The sequence below is a fragment of the Hibiscus syriacus genome, unplaced genomic scaffold (assembly GCF_006381635.1).
Source record: "Hibiscus syriacus cultivar Baekdansim isolate YM2019G1 unplaced genomic scaffold, ASM638163v2 tig00010601_pilon, whole genome shotgun sequence".
NCBI classification, from domain to species: domain Eukaryota; kingdom Viridiplantae; phylum Streptophyta; class Magnoliopsida; order Malvales; family Malvaceae; genus Hibiscus; species Hibiscus syriacus.
Window position 1 is genome coordinate 1 of NW_024062226.1, and position 16,138 is coordinate 16,138.

The following is a 16,138-nucleotide window of genomic DNA, read 5'->3' on the forward strand; positions in this document are numbered from 1 at the left end:
GGACATCATTCTGTTTCAAGCTGACAGCGACGTTATTAACCAGCTCTGACACATAATTTCCCTGAAGACTGTCTCCCTCTCTTTCTGAGTCTTCTCGGACCATAGTCGTGCCTCAGCATTTTCAATCTCTTGTTACAACACCTTTGTCCATTAATTCGAATTATTTTGTGTATAACAAACGCTTTTTTGGGATCAATAACCTCTTGTAATGATGCAAATGCTAGAAAACAAACACAAAGGCAAAAACGTTAGCAAAATAAAATACAAATAAAAATGACGGAAGGAAAAAACACAAAAAAACAATGGTTAGGGTAAAAATATCCTAGGTTTTGGAACGTGGTTTCGGGTAGGCTCTAATTCTTCATGGTCTCCCAGTTTAGGTTTTAAAAACGGTACCCGAGTTCTCCTTGCCGGTGCCCCCTTGGGCTTGCCAGACCCTTAGTCCTAAACCCATCATGCTTGTGTGGACTAAGTTAAACTCGAGAGGACACATTCCCTTAGCCCCGCACGGTGAATAAATTCACACGAGATAAGGTATATGAATCCCGAAGGCTACTTGCTAGGCCCGCACGGTGAATAAATTCACACGAAGGCGTCGCTTTCACCCCCACTTAAAACGGGTTTGGAGCTCGGGTTTGCCTTAGATGAAAAATGAAAGCTGAAATCATTAGAAAACGGTCAGTCCAACTATTTACTCGAAAAAATATATCAAAAGTAAGTAATAAGGATCGAAATGTTACCTTAAAGTTCAAACTTACCCTTTTCATTAAAAAGACAACTGGAAATTACCTTAGCCTGACTCGCTTACCTGTGTCCCAGCGGAGTCGCCAAGCTGTCGGAACCGTCTTTCGGTTGGGCCCCGGAATTGGGCTTTGACTTGAAAAATGTGGATTGGAGTCGCCACCGATCATTTACTTATGAAAAGTGGGTTGATCGGATACCCTGTTTCTTACTTGATCTGCATCTTACCAGAAATATGTCGGGCTCGAGAGTCGGTTACGGTCAAGGAAGGATTAGCACCCTTGAACCGCCCTTTCGGTACTACGTAATTTCCAGTTGTCTTTAGTTAAGAAAAATGTAAATTTAAATCAAAAGGTAAAATAGCGATCCAAATCACTTACCTTAGAATACTTTAATTGCCCTTAAAAGATCAAGAAACGTATTAGATAAAAAATGCAAATAAACATAAGATAGAATGGAAAAATAAATGAAACGAAGGGAAAAAAAATAGTATGTATGAGGGTAATAACAATAACAAGATATAAACAATAGAAAAAAAGATACATGTATATATTAAATAGTAACGAATAAAACATATGAAATAAATAAAGGAGAAAAAAAATATGTACATATAAAATGGTAATTTAAAAAACACAAAGAATATATGCACGTAAATATCCAATGTATATTAAATAAAACGAATAAATGAAAATAAATATACATACAACAATAAATAATAATAAACAAATATACATGCGTATATATATGATATATTAGAAAAAAAGAAAAAAATACATATATATATATATAATAAAATAGAGTAAAAAGATAAGTAATTACAAATGAAGGATTAAATTAAAAAAATGTGAAATAGGGGGCTAAATCAGAAGAAAATCGGGGTTTGGATTCGAATTAGGGGGTAAAATCATAAGCCTGCGAACAAGGGACCAAAAGTGGGATTATCCCACTTCCAAACGGAAACACGCGGATCCTGCGTGTGGGGCGGGTCACGCGCGGGTCATACATCGGGTTCACGGGTCGCATTTATAAGTCAAAAATTTGTTTTAATATTCATTTCTCCTCTTCTCTCGCTGAAACGTCCCTCCTTCCCCTCTCTTCATCCTCTCCTCTGTTCATCGAGGATGAAGAACACAGCCGTGGGTCTCGATGAACCCAGAACACGGCCACCGTACGCCGCCTCGCCGCCGCCGTTGATCGGCGACGTCCGTCGGTCATCGGCGGCAAAAGTCAAAAAGTTTAGTTTTTTTCGAGAGATTTCGACGTGCTCGTTCCAAAAACGAAAACAGTTTTCTCAAAAACCAAGCCTCAGGGGGTAGATCTAAGCTCAAAGGCTCCGAAGAAACATTCTATCCCCACATGTTCATCGGCATTTTTAGCGTTTCTTGAGTGAAAAGAGAAAAAAAAAACAAAGGAAGGTGAAGCAACAAACAACCATACAAGACGACCACCAAAAGGTAAGAACTTTACCTACTGTTCTTTCGAAAATTTGCAAAAGAAAGGCTCCGATTTCGCTCTATATGGCTAGTAATTTTCTGCTTGTATTTCGTATCAACCGTGTCCAACGTTACATTAGGGATTACATGCTATTTATAATATTCAAGCCACCCTATTTTTGGAAGTTTGATTCCTAGTTAAAAACTAACATTTGCTATTGGTTTGCTGTTGAACCGAGATAATCGGTTGTGGGTTGTTGCTTCGTGCTCTCCTTGCGCCGAAAGAGTCGGAATTGGTGGCGTGCAGCATGGGGACTTCGAACGAGGAACGACGCTCTAGGGTTCGGCTTGGAGACTGATGTAGGTCACGTGTGCTACTGGGCCAAACGGGATGCTTGTGTAATGAGTCATGGGATTTGAAACGTTTGTACTTGGGCCTATACAAGAGAAGTAGAATGTAAATAAAAATGTATGTACTATAACTTATAATATCATATAATAATACTATATATGTTATATTTTGTACGGACGAAAGCAAGTGTCATCAAATTGTTTTTATGGAGAAGGATCAATTGTGTTACAGATAAACCCAATAAGTTTGTGGTAATTTAAGACCAACCTACTAACTACTATATCAGAGGAGTGCAAGAAGAACATGCAACTGAATCCTGGTTCAAAAAACGAAGGATGAGCACATGCAATCCCAACCAAACCCATCTTGAACCTCATTTCAACACAAAACAACATTAAATGCAAAATTAAGCCCATATGCTCTGCTTATTTAAACCAAATTGCCCTCAAGTTCGAGACTTTCGATCCCTTCGATGTTGCTGCCTCTTTTATTCATAATCACGAATCACTTGAAAACACCTAAACTAACACGTTCAAATATAAAGCTCAATTGTGTACTAAGGGGATGAGAAATAATAAGGAAACTTGCATATCTAATTTTTCTTTTAAGGTGAATTAAAATTTTAAATTTTATTTTTGAATTTCTGAATCTACCACTGCCAACACATACACTTACCTTAGTCATGTCTCATTAAAACAACTACTTCACTATTTTTTACATAATTCATGGGGATCATAGTTAATGCCATGAGATAACGACATGCATAATGATCGCCCAATAAAATAGACACTAAGATTTTATATGAAAAATTCTTTCAGGAAAAACTATAGGTAGAAAATGAGAAAATTCACTAATGTCAAGAAAATAAAAATACAAAAAAAAAACTCACTAATGTCGAGAGAAGAAGAATACAAAAGAAACTTATAAAGTAGAAATCTAAGTTTTCTATATAAAGGATAATAAAGTTTCTACTTCTAATTAAACTAAATTTCTTACTTTCTCAAATTAATATGTTAATTAATTTGTGTCACTTTGAATTTGAGTAGAACTCTAACAATTAACATCATGTATTTTCTCATTTATCATCCACTCTTATTACTCTCGTAATGGAGCAATTGTCTGTAAAACTATCCCTCCACAAAATGGAAAAAGTGGATAGGTTGATGATTTTCTTTATTTACCAGTAAATATATTATAATTTAAAAGAAATGAAATTATATATGTTCCATTTCTTGTATGCTGATATAACCACCATGAAAATATGAAAATTTTATTAGTATGAAAAACTATATTTCGTTGAGAAAAACAGGCTCTGAGAAGAAGCTTTGCTGAACTTCAGTAGCAAGTTCCTCCAAGCTCAGCTGACATTCTAGACCAATCTGTTCAAAAAATACATTACAAACTAACATAAGCCTTCGTATATATAATAAAAACAAAAAGACAGTAATAACTCAATGAGTGGCCTTAGAGGTAAAAGAGTATTTTTTTAAAGGATTTGTGTTCGTGTCACTGTTTTTATAAGGCGTGTGTGCGTCGCAAATAGACTAAGAAAAAATCTTAACAAATACTAATTTTTAATCATCTCAGAATATTTAAAAGAATAACAAGAAAAATATTGATAAAATTATGAACTCAACGAGTGATCAGTATTGTTTTCCTTAAAGAGTTTGGGTTTGAGTAATTATTTTTACAAAGTGTGTGTTGTAAATAAAATAAGAAAAATTGAATAAATATTATTTTATAATCACCCCAAATTATCCAAAAGAATAATGAGCAAAAGGATAAAATGAATCCATGCTTTATCTTAATGGATGAAATGCAATCTCAAGCCATTTTTGTTTATATATTTATTGCTCTCTAGTTTACAATGCTTGCCTTGAGGAATTTGCAATGAAATCCGCTTAAAATGAGCATATGATTTGAAGCACATATTAAACGCATATTGGAAAGCAAAATCTATCATAGTCTATAAATATATAGTTTGCGATCCACTTACATTGTAAAACTTTTAGTTTTATGTCTTTTAAGATTGTTGGATGAGATAAAATCAAAGGCTGTGATTAATTCCTTATTTTTTCTAGTGAATTTTTTATTTCCTATTGTTAATCTCAATTTTTTATTTTTCTCATTCAACAATCCCAAAATTTGTAAAACTAAAAGTTTTACACTATGCAATTGAATATATATATATATATATATATATATATATATATATAGTTAGGATCCACCTATAGCTACACCTAGTGCAAAATTTTTAGTTTTACACATTTTTAAGATCGTTGGATGAGTTGTAATGAACGGATGAGATTATCTCCTTATTTTTTCTAGGAATATCTTCTCATTTCCTGTTGTTAATACTAGCTGTCTATTTTCACTCATCTAATGATCCTAACAAAATTACATTGTATGAACTAATATGCATATATATATAATATATATATATATTATATATATATATATAATTTAGTGTCCAGAGTAATATCATTAATTTGTGATTTGATTTATCTAATATCCCATTGATTCTCTGTCTCATCTGTAATTCTTCTAAGAACATTTTTTCCATTGATTTTTCCCCATTATAAAACACAGGGTGATATCGTCAAATTAATTCTTTGAAACATTATCAATTTCATTACTCAATACCCACAACTATGGCTGAAACAAACGGTGGATTAGAAACCCTAAACCCCTGAAAGCCTATGATATTATTAATTCTTTGAAACATTATTTTCATGTGGAACATTACTTAGTACCCACGACAAATGGTCGTACCTTTATGAAAAAGGAATATAAACCTTAAACTCCAAAATCCCCGTGATATCATCAAATTTAAGATAGTGATGCATCATTGAATACCTGCAACAGCAACTATGGTTAAAACGAATAAATGATGGATACCTTGATGACAAAGGAGTATAACACAGTCTCTTCCATTCTGCTGATGTTGAGGTGAAGAACGTCAAATGAAAATTTCTCCAGCACAGCTACTATCTTCAGAATCTGACCAGGTATTTGTTGGCAAACGATTTTCAGGAGGACGTTCGATCCCGAGATCCTTGCTTCGACATCCGCAAGAGACGAGTTGAAACATGCGCCGACTTCTCCCATAGGGTTAGGTTTTGCAGGCAGATGTAGTGACTTTGGAGTACTTGGACTAGGGCTAGGGCTTAAACTCTTCCTTTGTTTCTTCGATTCCAGAGATTGTAAAACTTGTTGCACTTCCTTGATGAACTCTATCACACCGCCTATGATCGATGCTTGGTCACCCTGAAAACCAAAATAACCATATTAAAAGAATTCTGAACATATACTACCTTATAATTATCTCAAACTATTAAAGAAAAGCTCTTAACTTGAACAATTAGGGTTGGGTTTCGCAATATCCATATTGAAAAGAAGAAAGAAAACAAATTACCCTCTTAATGTAGAAACAAGGGGTTAAAGAACGTAAAACTTTAAGATGTTCATTCAGTTGCCTTTTCCTATTTCTCTTCACAGCAATATGAGACATGTTTATAGTTTTTATAATTTGAAAGTAGGGTTTATCTTTTATAAAAGTGATTGATCTTCCAGCTCTAATGTTTTGAGATGAAGAAGTGTTTTGTATGGTATGGGTATATATACATATAAACAGTTGGGAAAGTGGTGGATGATCACTTAAATGCTGCAGGGTGCAGTCTCGTGAGGTTTCTATGGTTTACTATCAGAAATTATTGTTATTACGTAAAGCTCACGTTTATTATCTTGGAACAATTACATGCCTCCTCATCTAATTTCACTCATCTTTTAACTGCTCTATCCCCTATTCTTACCACACACTTTCTATATAAGTATTAGATCTTATTACACAATGTAAAATTCTTTAGTTTTACGTAGATTTAGGACCGTTACATGAATAAAAATATGTTACTGAGATTAACAGTAGAAAATGAAAAGATATGCACACACAAAAATGAGTTAAATAAATAATTTTTTTTTTGTTTTTTTGAAAATAAAATAATGCTCTATTTGTTTGTTTATTTACATGTTTTACAAACCTCATTTAAAAATGGGCCAAAAAAATAACCCAAAACCCTTAACCAAGCAGACCCAAGTCCCAGGTGGACATGTTTCGTTGGCCTGATGCACCAGCAGAGCTTCCAGATTGAAGATTCTGACCATAGGGTCGATGTCCCGAAGCATGCTCGACTGGTCCCATAGAAGCCTAAGCCTTCGGTAATAAAATAAATAGTATAGCCCAGTTCTTTCTTTATTTTACCTATAAGCTAAGGCATGTCCTTCATGTTGCAACTGATAGAAAGGTGAAGAATCATCCTGAGAATCAAGATTACTTTTTTTTAATCTTTAGCAGTCGAAAAAGGTGGCAACATAAACATCATGCTCACTAATTCAATTTGATTTCATGTAACCCCTTTTCCTTTTATTCTAGTATTTTCTACCTATTTTCATTAGAATAATACTACCACTCGACGAGTACCGTTAATGATGGCACTATCAAAATAAATTCATAAAATACTAAACGTATTTATAAATTAGTCAAAACATAAATGTAATTTAATTAAAATACAATATTTATAAAACATTAGTTTTTATAATCTTATTTAATTATAATTAGATCACATGTTAATTTGAGAAATTTATAAACCCTAATTTATTTTCATAGCTTTGAAGTTCCCGTCGTCGTCGTTGCCGCTGGTATCATCTTTCACCATGGGCGAACAACAAAGACTAAATCGACGGAGAAAGATGATACCGGTGGTGGAAGCGGCGGTGACAACAATGATGACGGTAGTGACTTCAAAGCTATGAAAATAAATTAGGGTTTATAAATTTATTAAATTAATATTTGATCTAATTATAATTAAAATAAGATTATAAAAAATTAATGTTTTATAATATTGTATTTTAATTAAATAACATTTAAATTTTTAACTAATTTATAATTATATGTTTAGTACTTTATAATTTAATGTTTTATAAATTAATTTAATGATGCTCATCATTAACCATGTTCATCTACGCTAAACGAGCATTGTAGAAATTTTCTTTTCATTAATACTTTAAATTTTAATTTCAGTACCATTTAATCCTTTTTCTTCATTTCATTTTTTGAATTTAGCCTCTTATTTGATTTTATTTTAATTTAAACCATTTTTATTTTCCTTTTATTTTTATATTTTAATTTAGATTTTCAATTTCCTTTTACTCCAATTTGATCCTATTTTTCTTTAATTTAGCTCCTCTTTGTTTTTATCTTTAGTTTTTAATTCTTTACGTTTATGATTTTTATTTCCTTGTATTTATTTTTCTTCCCTCTTAAATTTTGTTGTCTTTATTATTTGTTTACGACTTTAATTCCGGTGTTAGTTTATTTATCGTTTTCTTTTTTTTAAAACAAAAGTTTACTTTATCGTTTTAGTTATGCCATACATTATTTTTATTTATATGGTACATTATTTTTAAAAAAGTTTTTTCTTTTTTACGTAAAAATGTATTTACAAAAAGGCTTAAACGAAAAAAAGTCCCTAAACTATGCTTATTTTTTCACTTTAATTCCCTAAATTACCTTTTTATCAAAATAAATCGTTAAACTATCATACGTAACCACTCTAAGCACTTAAAATATTTTTTGGTTAATAAAGTCCCAAAACTATGTGCCTTTTTTCTTTAAGTCCCTAAACTATTTTTTAGATTAAAACAAGTATATAATTTTGTGTAACATGTCAATGTCTCATTAACCGAAAGAAATTTTTCTAACCGAAAAAATAGCATGACTTAGAGTGGTTACATATGATAGTTTAAGACCTTATTTTGATTAAAAAAATATTTTAAGGACCTGGAACAGAAAAGCAACATAGGATAGAGACTTTTATATATTTATTTTAAGCCTTAGAAAAATTATAATAACATAATGATTTAAAGCTTGTATACTAAATCCAATGGTTTTGTGTTTGAATTCCAATTAATAGATTTTAGTTGTATAATTTAGAGAACTATATAAAAGCATGAAAATCCAAAAATATTTTTATAATAATATATATTATACTTCAAAATAAGAAACATTTGATCATTTCTCAATTGAATTGATGAAATATTAGAGGAACATGTTATCATTGTAAGAAATAATAGCTTACATACCTTCAAGTTCCAAGGTTCGCATCGGTCTCATCCCTTTCCAAATTTGAAATTTACCAAGAAAATATGAATATTTTTCTCATATTCAAAGAATTAACATTTTTGTCGATAATCAATTGGTTTAACGAGATAAAATATTAAATTATTTAAATAAAATTTAGGAACATGACATGAAAATTTGTGTTTTCTGCATTTCTCCTATTGTTTTACAATGTTATTCACTTAAGTTACAATATATTAATATTAATTGGATTATGGTACTAATTTATATCATATAAATATAAATATAAATATAAATATTTTTATATTATAATTGTTTGATCGTGTAGCATTTAAAATGATAGATTTTACGAATGAGTTCACGTGAGTTTTGTCAATACACAAAAAATTGAATATAAAAGGAAGATAATTTGCAAGAAAGAAAGATCAAATAACTTTATTAGAGGAAAAAATAAATAAATTTCCGTACATCAACGTTTTATCTGTAGGTCAAACTCAATTAATTTTTTTATTAATATATCGTTTGGCCTTATTTATTCCGTACCAAAATTTTTATTTAGTTAAATAAGGTCAATAACATTTCTCTTTTCTTTTTGTCGATCAAATCAGAGACATTGAAATTTCAACATATTTTTCTTTGAGAAAGCAACCACTAGTCAGGGAATGTCTCAGGAAAGGCGGGTTAATATACGGTTAATATAGTATTACCGGATACATTAAAATATTTAATAAATTCGGTTTAGCGGTACCTATTATGTTGACAACTAATAATGTTTTAGGTAGAAATATGAAAAACTATTAAAAAATTTGGTAACCGGTAAACTTTGGTTATCGGTAAGTATCTATCCTTTTTATAAAATTGTCCATACTTTTAACATATCAAGTAATTTTACCGGTTTTGTCATAATGAATCTGGTTTGTCATATTTTTACCTGTTATATTGTAAATTATCTATCCTTTTTATAAAGTGTCCATACTTATTTCACTGTGAAAATATATTTATTATCTTTAGTTAATATTGTTAAATTTAAAATCTAAATAATATTTTATAAAATATCAAAACAATCAAATAATTTTTTGTGTAAATGAAATTTAATTAATATGTAGGTGGAAAACATGAAACACTATTAAAAAAATTGAAACATAAATTACATAACTTTCAAAAAAGTATATATCATTTTATAAAAGTGTCCATACTTATTTCACTGTTGAAAACATATTTATTATTATATTTGGTTAATATTGTTAAATTTAAATTCTAAATAATATTTTATAAAATATCAAAACAATCAAATAAAATTTTGTGTAAATTAAATTATTAAATTAATATTGTAGGTGGAAAACATGAAACACTATTAAATAAATTGAAACATAAATTACATAACTTTAAAAGCAGTTTTAAATCCTAAAAAGTGTCGATACTTTTAAAAAATATCTCGATCCAAAACGATATACCAGATAAAAATATGATAAAACCGGTAACAAAATGATAAAACCGGTAAATTTAAAGTGTCGATACGTTATATAAGGATCGACACTTTGTGAATTTAAAAGAGAAGCAGTTATAGCGCCTATAATGTGTCGATACTTTAAAAAATATATCGATCCACAACGATATAACAGGTAAAAATATGATAAAACCGGTATCAAAAATGATAAAACCGGTAAAATGATACCGGATATATTGAAAGTGTCGATACTTTCATAAGTACGTGTAATAAATTATCGACACTTTCAAAGAAAGGTAATTATCCTTTCGAAAGTATCGACACCTGACATAAAAGTATCGACACTTTTGTATTTGTATCGATTAAATATAAATAACATATCCGATGAAAATATAAAGGCCATAGCTAAATCCTCTGAAAAAAGATAGAACGGACGAGTTTTTGAAATCGAAGAGTAATTGTTGCTGCATTTCAGAAGGCGTTTCTAAAGCGAAGTTTGTTTGTTTGTTGCTGCAGTCGAATCGAAAAGTATGTTGTCGAAACCCTAATTTTTTATTATTACAGTAATCGCGATAGGGTTTTTTATGTGTTGTTTGGGGTTTTGGAGTAAGGAAGCATTTGGGACCGATTGCAGGTAGAAATAGATATTCAAGGAAAAATAAATGTCGATACTTTTATTAAATATTATAGGTAGAAAATGATATTATAGGTTGTATAAATGTGCCGACACATTTTGGTGTGGCCATTCAAATTCTTTTGAAGAAAACCGTTTTACCACAAGAGTAGTTATCTATTTGTATATTGAAAAGTGTATGTAACAAAATAATTTTTTGCGTAAACTGATATATGAAGGAAAAATGGAGTCAATGGGTTGGAAAATTGTTGGTGGAGCAGATGACTTTGAAATTGAGGTCGAGACTCGAAAGCAACCAAAGGGTGGATATATGTACTTCTAGTAAGTATCAATGTCTTTTTGTTATTATTGTTGAAATGGTAATTGGATTAAAGTATCGATAAACTTTAAATTGATTACAAATTTAAATGTTAACAGTATGGCCGAATGCAAAAGGATGAAGGGAGATGGCACACAGAGCGGTTCGGTATGTAAAATGAAATTGACATTGAGTAGTATTAGTATTTAGTGTTAATGTATTGATTAAGAAACGTTTATGTTTAATTTAGGTGAAAAAAGATGTGAGGTCCAAATGGAATTCAATGAGTGATGCTGAAAAGGAACCTTACATCACACAGTCAAGGAATGATAGTAAAGAATACAAAGAACGGAGGAAAGCACATGAAAATAAGGTATTCATTAAACTTGTAAATACGTTGATACAAAATATAAGACTATATTATATTGTTAAAAATGTAGGAAGTGTCGACAAGATGCAGCATTAAAAGGGAATTTATTAATTAAACACCTTAAGGAGAAGGGTCAGTTGAATGTGCTGGGAGAAATAGGTTTGGATCGTTGATCGGAGTAAGGGATCGACCTATTCGGAGGGAATTGTGTCGATCCTTGATGGCACAATTTGACGTCAGTCAATGTATGGCTAAGTATGGTGATTATTCATTCCCTCTGGGGGTATCGACTGCTGCAGCCGTATTGGGGGTACAAACAAAGGCAAAAGTGTTATAGAAGTCTGTAGAGTAAGAACTGGAAAGCACTTGCCTCCAAATATGGTTTGAATCATAAGGTGACATATGCTGAAGTTGAAGAGGATATCAAAAGTGGATCTTACTGGGGGGATGAGCTGAAGGCCCGAGTTCTATTGTACCTTGTTGGGATATTTCTTTGTCCAACGGGTGATACGTCAACGAACAAGGAATATATGAAGCTCATTTGCGATGAAGGCTTGAAGGGTGAATTCAATTGGGCTGAATATATCCATTCGAGATTGATTGAATCAATCATCACCTTTAAAAAGGGCAGCCAGAGATACCTCAAAGGGTGCATAGAAATCTTAGAGGTAAATGAGTTGAATCACTTTTTTGTGTTTTTATATAAAAATATAAATTTTATTATAAATGCAGGTTGCACTGTTCGATTTTTGGTCGGGCTGTGAGGCAGTGCCGGCTTATGAAAGAACCGGAGTGGCACGCATCCGTGCATGGGGGAAGGAAGAGGTGGTTAGAGTGATGGTGAAGTTGAAGTTGGATAGAGGGAAGAAGCAAGAAATGGTAATGTAATTAAATAATATAAGAATATAATCAATGTCTTACTATTGTAATTTAATTTTGAAGGTTATTGGCAAGGATGTAGAGGAGGCAGTGGAGGCAGAGGAAGAAAGGAGGGATGGTTGTATTGGGGGATGACGGTGAGTGGGACGACGGTGAAGCAAAACAGAGTAACTTCGACATTTTGATGTCTGAATTGGCTGATATCAAAAAAATCCAATTTGAAATCATGCAAAGACAATCAAGAGTCGAAGAGAAACTTGATCAAGTCGTAGAGAAACTCGAGAGAGTCGAAGATACACTCGAGAGGCATAAGGGGGTAGTGGAAGGAAAAATAGATGGAGTGGTGAAAGAAGTAGAGGTGTTGAGGGGTGAAGTGGTGAAAGAAGTTGGGGTGTTAAGGGGTGATATTAAGATGGTGACGGGAGAAAAATTTGAGGGAGTGGTGAAGGAGGTTGTGGATTTGAGGAGTGAACTTACGGGGGTGAAGGGGGTGGTTGATAAATACTCGGATGAAGGAGCTCAATTGAAGGGTGAAATAAAAGAGATGAAGAGCTATGAAAAAAAGTACGATGAACTGAAAAAATATGAAGAAGAAAAGAGGGAGGAGGAAGAAGAAGAGATGGAAGAAATGAGGAGGAAGGAAGTCGATGTCATTTATACACCGGAGAGTGTTATAGCAGCAGTTTGGATTCGGAATGTCCTGCACCCCAGAAGAAGAAACAGAAGGTAAGTTTAATAAAAGAATACTTAATTTGATTTTTATTATGTTGTTGTGACAAAAATTTGTATGCAAAATTGTAGGTTGAAAAAGCGGATATTCCAAGCGGAATTGATGACATCGAAGCTGCAATTTGATTATTTATGGAATAGCGAGTTAGAATCGGGGTAAGTGAAATATATTGTTTGTGAGTGATATTTAAATATTCATGACAACATATTAATCCTAATGATTCATACAAATATTCTGTAATCTCAATGGGAAATCAATTCGCTACTGTATACGACGTTGCAACGTTGAAGCCTACGGAATGGGTTGGCGGTGTGGTAAGTAGAAAGTAGAAATGTTAAAACTTATTGAATATGTTCTGATTGTGTAATTAATTTTGTTAGGTTATCGATTTGCTCGCCTGGACCATATGCTACGATTCTCAAAAGTCACTCCGGAGGATTGGCTACCTTCCATACCTCTTAGTGGTGAGTTAAATTAATAAATATTGAAAAGTAGTGTTATAGACGGTAAATTAATAATGTTTTTGCGTAATTACAGCAACAGGCGTTGGAAGCCAACAACAAAGAAAGTGTTGAGAGTATTTCTACCTTCTGGGTGTCATATTGGATAACTATGTGAAATTCACCGACTGTGAGAAGGTAAGACACCATACCAATTGCAAATGATGTTTTCGGATATAGAATGTTGAATTTTGTCAAATTGGGTGTGAAATTTGTTGCAGATCATGATCACAATAAACTACCATAATTCACATTGGTATCTATTGGTGTTGGATATGGTAGATCATGTTGTAACAATATATGATAGTAGTTTACAACTGAAGCAGCTAAACAGAGAGTGAAGGATGCTAAGAGATTGGTATGTATGTATGTAGAAAGGACATTATGTAAATTATAATGCATAATTTTTTTGGTGCATAACTTCTATTTTAATGCAGATTAAAATATTAGATTCTTATAATAAGAAACGCATTTGGGTTGAGTCCTGTGGATCTCTAGGAAAGTATCCCTTGAAAAATTTCAAATTTGTGGAGCATAAGAAGAATAAGCAATTGAATGGGTATGAGATGTTATCACAAATAGAAAGCTTAATTTATGCAGTATTCATCATAATTGACATGTGTGGTTTTCAAATTTTGTAACAGATATAATTGCGGCATGTATGTGATGATGTGGATGGAATCGATCGGTTCTACAGGGGCAACTGGTGATTTGTAAGTGGATAGAAAAAATCGTTTGTGGTAAAATTGTTAAAAGTCGTAGATTGAATGCTGTAGTTGACAATACTTAACGTTCTGGCAATTTGAATATAGGTTGTTGGAGACTGGGATCGATCGCGAGTATTAAACGATCTCGTAAGCCACAATCAAAATGAACGAAGACAGGAGATTACAAAAACTGCAATATTACATAAGAATAACAAAAGAATGCAATGATGTAAATGTAGGGTTAATTTTGTATAAGATTTATAATTTTGTATACGATTTATATTTTGTATGTGAATATAATTATGAATGAGATGAGAAAAGTTAGCAGTATGTTGTTGTACATGTTTCTTATACACATTAAGGGTCATGTTGATACTTGGAAGTAAAGGCAAATTTACAATATGGCCAAAAGGATGTAATTTTCAATCTAACCGGTACAATTATACCGGTTTTATGAGAGAATATGTCTAAATAATGTGTCGACACTAATATAGTTTGTGTCGATATTTATTTCCAGAATGAATGGAAAACAGGGTGCACCCATAAAGTGTCGATCCATATATAAAAAGTGTCGATCCCAAAATCATCGAACCCAAAAGTATAATGTAATATGTAATTTTTCAATCTAACCGGTATAATTATATCGGTTTTATGTGAGAATATGTCTAAATAATGTGTCGACACTAATATAGTTTGTGTCGATATTTTTTTTCAAGAATGAATGGAAAACAGGGTGCACCCATAAAGTGTCGATCCATATATAAAAAGTGTCGATCCCAAAATCATCGAACCCAAAAGTATAATGTAATGTAATGTTTTCAATCTAACCGGTACAATTATACCGGTTTTATGTGAGAATATGTCTAAAATGTGTCGACACTAATATAGTTTGTGTCGATATTTTTTCCAGAATGAATGGAAAACAGGGTGCACCCATAAAGTGTCGATCCATATATAAAAAGTGTCGATCCCAAAATCATCGAACCCAAAAGTATAATGTAATATGTAATTTTTCAATCTAACCGGTACAATTATACCGGTTTATGAGAGAATATGTCTAAATAATGTGTCGACACTAATATAGTTTGTGTCGATATTTATTTCCAGAATGAATGGAAAACAGGGTGCACCATAAAGTGTCGATCCATATAAAAAAGTGTCGATCCCAAAATCATCGAACCCAAAAGTATAATGTAATATGTAATTTTTCAATCTAACCGGTACAATTATACCGGTTTTATGTGAGAATATGTCTAAATAATGTGTCGACACTAATATAGTTTCGATATTTTTTCCCAGAATGAATGGAAAACAGGGTGCACCCATAAAGTGTCGATCCATATATAAAAAGTGTCGATCCCAAAATCATCGAACCAAAAGTATAATGTAATATGTAATTTTTCAATCTAACCGGTACAATTATACTTTTTATGAGAGAATATGTCTAAATAATGTGTCGACACTAATATAGTTTGTGTCGATATTTGTTTTCCAGAATGAATGGAAAACAGGGTGCACCCATAAAGTGTCGATCCATATATAAAAGTGTCGATCCCAAAATCATCGAACCCAAAAGTATAATGTAATATGTAATTTTTCAATCTATACCGGTACAATTATACTTATTTTATGAGAGAATATGTCTAAATAATGTGTCGACACTAATATAGTTTGTGTCGATATTTGTTTTCCAGAATGAATGGAAAACAGGGTGCACCCATAAAGTGTCGATCCATATATAAAAAGTGTCTGCAAACAAGTATATCGTGTCTGCAACGCCGCCTTCAAGAAAACTTTTAATTTTGATCTCAATGGTGTCCTTGCCTACATCCCAAGACTGCCGGCAGGTTTTAATTCTATTCTTTTGTATCCATTATTTTAACATATAAGCGTAGAACTTTAATCTCATTT

General features: G+C 32.0%; 1 protein-coding gene across 1 annotated transcript; it reads right to left on the bottom strand.

Moving 5' to 3' along the window:
• Positions 1 to 3,657: 3,657 nt before the first annotated feature.
• On the bottom strand, positions 3,658 to 6,037 carry LOC120204293 (transcription factor MUTE-like). The gene is made up of 3 exons (XM_039204395.1): positions 5,942 to 6,037; positions 5,425 to 5,793; positions 3,658 to 3,905 (listed from the first exon to the last, which is right to left on the bottom strand). The coding sequence occupies exons 1-3, from the start codon at positions 6,035 to 6,037 to the stop codon at positions 3,813 to 3,815; spliced, it is 558 nt and encodes a 185-aa protein (XP_039060326.1). The 3' UTR covers positions 3,658 to 3,812.
• Between the last annotated feature and the right edge of the window lie 10,101 nt (positions 6,038 to 16,138).